The sequence below is a fragment of the Sinocyclocheilus rhinocerous genome, unplaced genomic scaffold (genome assembly GCF_001515625.1).
Source record: "Sinocyclocheilus rhinocerous isolate Xijiao unplaced genomic scaffold, SAMN03320098_v1.1 scaffold1522, whole genome shotgun sequence".
Lineage (NCBI taxonomy): Eukaryota > Metazoa > Chordata > Actinopteri > Cypriniformes > Cyprinidae > Sinocyclocheilus > Sinocyclocheilus rhinocerous.
In genome coordinates this window covers 184,076-190,140 of record NW_015637563.1, presented here as the reverse complement: position 1 = coordinate 190,140, position 6,065 = coordinate 184,076, and the positions used below count along the sequence as shown (strand labels likewise).

The 6,065-nt window shown below is 36.6% G+C and overlaps 1 protein-coding gene across 2 annotated transcripts in view; it reads left to right on the top strand.

Moving 5' to 3' along the window:
• LOC107749062 (protein FAM124B-like) overlaps nt 1-6,065 on the top strand; it is an 11,657-nt gene that overhangs the window by 1,112 nt on the left and 4,480 nt on the right. Inside the window, exons 1-3 of one of the 2 annotated variants that reach the window (XM_016564110.1) lie at nt 28-158; nt 1,207-1,238; nt 1,346-2,100. In XM_016564110.1, the coding sequence (XP_016419596.1) occupies nt 1,223-1,238; nt 1,346-2,100 (771 nt within the window). In that variant the 5' untranslated portion in view covers nt 28-158; nt 1,207-1,222. Of the gene's footprint in view, nt 1-27; nt 159-1,206; nt 1,239-1,345; nt 2,101-6,065 lie in introns of those variants that run through there. The other variant, XM_016564111.1, reaches the window with a different exon arrangement.

Below are 6,065 nucleotides of genomic sequence, written 5' to 3'. Positions count from 1 at the left end.
AGAAAGCGAAACATCAGCTCACTTTTGTTTGCGTCTCTAAGCGGAGCAACACAGTAACGGACAGAGCCCAGCGCTTTATGACGTAACAACAGACGATACACTGTAACATTACAAACAACTTTTGATCTTCAAATGCGCGCCAATGAATGTGGATGAAGGTAATCTAAATCAGGCAACTATGTATTATTCATTTGTATGCATGCAACCTACCAAGTGTTGAACGACCATGAAATAAACTTTTAAGTTTTTAACTCGCTTTGGCTGTTTAGGGACATTTATGAAAATGCAACTAGTTTCAGGATGTTTGCTTTACAATAGCACTTTTGTTTATAGAATATGTGTTCCTTATGCTAATAAATGTATTGATGTTTGTATACCAAAAAATCTTGTCAGGCAGACAAGGATCATTAGATGACATTAAAAGATTTATTTATTTTAAATATTTACCATCTTTGCCAACATCCTTCAAACCACTAGGTTTTACCCATTTATCAGCAAGAAGTTTTTTTTTCAATCATTTCAAATACAATAACGTTTAGTATGATGATCAGATACTTTTATTTATTTTAACAGGTCCGAATAAGTGTTGTTTCATTTTTACATAAATATTTTACATAAATGTTATTCTGAATGATGATGGAACATTATTTCATTTTGACATTTTTTCACAGACGTTATTTGAAACGTTAAAGTACTTTACTTACATTTAATATGCTTTTTATGTATATATAGCCTAGTCACTTTTGTAAATTTAATTTGATGTGGATATGTCTTTTTTTTTTATATTGTCAAAAGTATAGTGCCATATTTTTTACTTAATTTATAAATTGTTCACAATTTGGCTTTGCTTAGAATGTGATTTTTTTTCCCCCATGAAAAATAAAAATAAGTAGTACTTTTTGAATGAATAGTATCTTGTGCAAATAAAGAAGGGGAAAAATCATCATACAGTTCAGTTTGTATTACTATTCAAAACATTCTAGAAATGAAGTTAGAGACGTCCATCCAATATGTTCTTGAATATAAACACTAAAAAAAGAATGAATCACTGATTCTTTTTCCATTTGAAGAGTTTTCCATTTGAAATCCAATACCTCTCTCACTGTATTATTTATAAATAACTTATTTGTTATTTGGTGATAGATGGATATCATTTGAACAGCATTGCACCCATTACAAGTGTTTTTCTTTCTTTATTTTCTTTAGATCTGACTGCAGTAAAATGTCCTGCAGTAGCAGTAAGTTGATTTTCATTATGTCATTTACTATCACATCAACAGCCAGGCTTGTGATTTGATTTCTCCTCACTGCTCTGTTTGTGTCAATTCCTCTGCCCTTTGTCCAGCGGCCCTCTCATCCGTCCCGGGTCAGGAGCTTCTGCTCACCGTGCACCTGCTGACCGACCCCGGCGCGTCTCTGCTCCTCCAGCACACTCTGGACCGCCTGCTCAAGCGGGTTTGTCCCGGCCTGCGCCTCTTCCACGTGTCCGAGCGGGCCTGTCCCGTTCATGCCCAGCGCCCCGCGGCCGGACGCCCCTCACACGCCGTCACCATATTCTTACATGAGTCCTACGGAGAGGAGCGTATTCTCCGAGTGCTGGACTTCCTGCAGTGTCCGCCGTGGCAGTATCACCATACAGAGAGCTGCGGTGCTGGAGAGCCCGGCGTTCAGGCTAGTGCCTTACTGAGGCCTTATCTCCTGCCCAGCCGGGACTTCTACAGCCTGGGCGCGGGGATGCCGGTGTGGGGCGTCCGGCCGGTGCACTACGGAGGGGAGGTGGTGCGGGTGACTTTACACAGCACCTATGATAACTTCGAGGACACCGTGCGTTTATATGAGACGGTGCTGCAGAGGAGGGTTGAGGAGCAGAAGACGGGCTTCTGCTGGTTCACGCTGCTCACAGAAGCCGGGTTCAGTCTGCAGCTGGCCATCAAGCAGCTTGCGCCCGGGGTGCGGGTGGAGCCGTGTTACTCCGCCGTGCTGCAGTTCAGGGTGGAGGAGATCGGGCAGCTCGTGCCCTTACTGCCCAACACCTGCTCGCCCATCAGCGCCAGCCGATGGCACACCGAAGACCTGGACGGCAACAAGATCCTCTTCCAAGTAGGTCACCGGAAACATGCTCTGGTTTCTATGTGCACTTTTAGTGTACAGTCATAGTAGGGTTTCTGCGGGTCTTAAAAAGTCTTAATTCACATGTTCACAAATGAAGGCCTTAAAAAGGTCTCAAATCAGAGCAGAAAGTCTTTGTAGAGTCATTGCATTAAATGTTGCATGCACTGCAAAAATGGAATCTTCCTCAGTGTTTTTCTCATTTTTCTGACCCTACTCACAGACATTTGTTCTTGTTTTATTCATAAGCTCACTTCATGTTGAGGAATTTCTTTGTGTCTTAAAAGCGAGACACTGCAGGTGAATAGGGTAAAAAAAAAAACTAATAGTTATCGCCTTACTAACCCAGCTGATTGATTACATTGATAATTGCAAACATTTTTTGTCTTACAAGTTTTCTAAAATGTTAGCTTTAAATATGCAAATTAGTCATTATTTAATGAAATATGCGCTAATTTGCATAAATATCTAGTACAAAAATTGAAACACTGGATGATGTCAGTTTCAAAGTTCTTGTTTAATTTTTTTGACATATTACAGTCAAAAGTTTTTGCAGAGGGAATTCTGGGTATCTAATTTTTGTCACTCCATAATTCATAAAATGCTTAGAACGGACAGAAAAATACACTATATTTTCACAATTTTGGGAGGATAAAATGTTGTATATAATCAAACAAATTATATATGAACAAATCCCTCTGTACAAACCTTCAGGATATAGACAGGAATAAAAATGTAAAGTTTGGTGTGTGTAAAGTGCTACTGAAATGGAGATTTATGGCTCAGTGTAGGAGAAAAAACTCATTTTGAGAAAACGGCCTTTAAAAATATGTATTGTAATTGAAATGTATTGACACAAATAGATAAAGTGCTATAAAAGAAACACTTAACAGTGTCTTTTGGATGTTTTCTTTGCACTAGTCTGAAAAAACACTTTATGAAAAACCAAAAAGCCTAAAATCTCAAACTTGACAGGTGCATGAAAAAACAGTTTTTGCCTGCAGTGTCTCCCCTTAAAGTGTCGATTTCACCCTTCCACAAATTAAGGCCTTATAAGATCAGGAAGTCACGGCATCAAATGTTGCATGCATTACAAAAAAAAAAAATTGTAATGCATGCAACATTGTTATTTTTGTCTTGTTTTCCAGTACAGATATCGAAAAATCCTTAAATCTAGATACAATTAGTTGAGATGCAAAATAAAGATAATGACGTCTTGTTTTCAGCAAAAATGAACAAAATTCAGTTTATGCTTAAAACAAAAAGAAATATCTGGAGTCAGAGAAATAAACTTGTTTTCTCTTTGAAAATGTCATTTTTCTGTACCTTTTGGCAGATACATGTTAAAATCATAAGCTCACTTCATTTTGATGCATTTATTTGTCTCCCCTTCCGTTTATTTTTCTTAAACTATCTTTACTTGGTCTTAAAAAGGTCTTATTAAAAAGACCTTTCAAGTCACCCTTCCACAAACTAATGCCTTAAAAAGCTCTTAAACTGGAGCAGGACGTCTGAAGTCGTAACATTAAAAGTTGCACGAATTGCAAAAAAGGATATCTTACTCAGTATTTTTGTCTTGTTTTCTAATATAAATATTTAAACATCCTTTTATCAACATGCATTTACTTGAGATGCAAAATGAAGAGATGAATCTGAGAAATTGATCGAAAGTTTGAGTTTATGATTTTATTATGATGAATTTTCTTTAATTGGTCTTTAAAAGGTCTTTAATAGTCTTACTTTACCGTCACAAAAGCAGCAGAAACCCTGAATACGCTGGAAAAATATCCTCAGAATATGACTGTGTTATTACATATTTGAACCATATGGTTTTTCTATGAAATATAAATAGGCTGCGTTTCATATGTTTTAAGCCATTTTCCATGAATTTAGTATAAATTGGTCTCCCATTGTCCAAAGCAAATGGTTTATATAATATTATATAATATTGTTTAAAGGTGACCTATTATGCTCCTTTTTACAAGATGTAAAATATGTCTCTGATGTCCCCAGTGTGTGTGTGTGAAGTTTTAGCTCAAAATACCTTACAGATCATTTTTTATAGCTTGTTAAAATTGCCACTTTTAGGGTATGAGCCAAAACGCACCGTTTTCGTCTTTCCCTTTAAATGCAAATGAGCTGGTGCTCCCGGAGAAGAGGGCGGAGCTTCAAGAGCTCAAGCTCCAGCAATACTTGTGCTAGCCTTTGCAAATAAACACTCTGTACAACTCGCTGTGAACTCGTTTAGGGCGGTTCTATGTTAAAACGGCAGTGTCTGTCAACATTCGTGGGCGGGGCCTGTGGCTAATGTGACGTCACATTAACACCAAGTCGGAAAACAGGTAGTTGCAGTGTTGCCAACTTAGCAATTTTGTTGCTAGATTTAGCAACTTTTCAGACTACCCTAGCAACTTTTTCTTCCAAAAGCACCTAACAACAAATTTAGCTATTTTTTATTTTTTTTATTTGGCAACATTTAGCAACTTTTGGGTGGGTGGATTTTTATCATTATAGGGTGGTTGTGTACACACACTGCCAACACACATTTATGTCCAAACACCATGCAAAAGTGAATTTTGCATAATAGGTGCCCTTTAAAGCAAATTCTGTTTTCCTCGTGGTTGAACTTTTACATATTAGATAAGTTGAGTCACCTTTATTTCTACGGCGCTTTACAGCTTCACAGAAAGAAAAAAAAACAGGAAAATAACAGTTGCAAAAATTCATCAGTTATAATGTTACAGTTACATCACTGTAATGATGAGATGGAGGCTTTATGATCTAATGATCTTATTACCACAGCCTTGATGTCTCTGTGTTGGACCTCCAGATGGGAATGAACATGTTTTTGGAGGAGCTGACAGCATCTTTTCCACCACATGACTATACACTGCTGCAATCTGAGAACGATCCACAGAATGTTTCCCCAGATCCTGCATCTAATAGCAGTTCAACTGCATTCAGCAGACATACGTCTCTTTAATATTCATCAAGAGTTCATTTGAGCAGATTGTTATTTGTTAACTACAACATAAGAGCTAGTGTGAATGTGAAGATGTTAATGTGAATATCGTCACTGGCTATAGGCATTAGCATGAGCTGGAGGCCGTTATGTGTATTTGTCTCTTTTATACAATATATTTTTAAAGTAAAGAGAAACAAAGTTATGGAAGCCCATTTCCAGTACATATTAAAATTATGACCTTTTTTTGCAATTGCGAGTTTACATCTTACAATTTTGAATTTCTTTCCCAGAATTGCAATTTTAAATGTTATTTTATTATATTTATTTAATGCATGCATGCAAGCTTCCAAATAAATCAAAGAAAACCTGAAACTGAAAAAAAAAATAATAATAATACTTTTTCTGAAAGTGACTGATCATCACTGCATACTATGGGAGACTGGTGGTCTTGATGGGGACTTTTTGCTTTAACACTTGTGTTTTTGTGCTTTCTATCACACATTTTGATATAATTTTCTTAAATGCATCTGCTACAAATTCAGGTTGAATAATGCAGTCATAACATGGTAACATTCACAACGTATTAATGACAAGTTCCTTATCAGATACAATATAGTTTTAGTTGAAAATGTTTTATAAAATAATGATTCATCGGGTCCAAATGGACCCAGAATGCTCAAATACTATACAGATTTGGAATGCATTATGAACAGGGATTGAAAGTAACTTTTTCACTCACCAGCCAATTTGGCTACTAAATTTTTAAGTTACCGGCCATTCATAACTTCTACTAGCCCAAAAAAATAAAAATAAAAAACATAAATAAACCAACAGTTTGAGGCTGTCTACACTGGGCGTGGGCGTGACAAAGCGACCATTGCAAATCATTTTGTGTCAGTACTAGAGGTGTGCGATATTGACAAAAAATAATATCTCAATATTTTCTGGGATTTTATCGATAAAGATAATTAGACAATATTTTGCTGAGTGT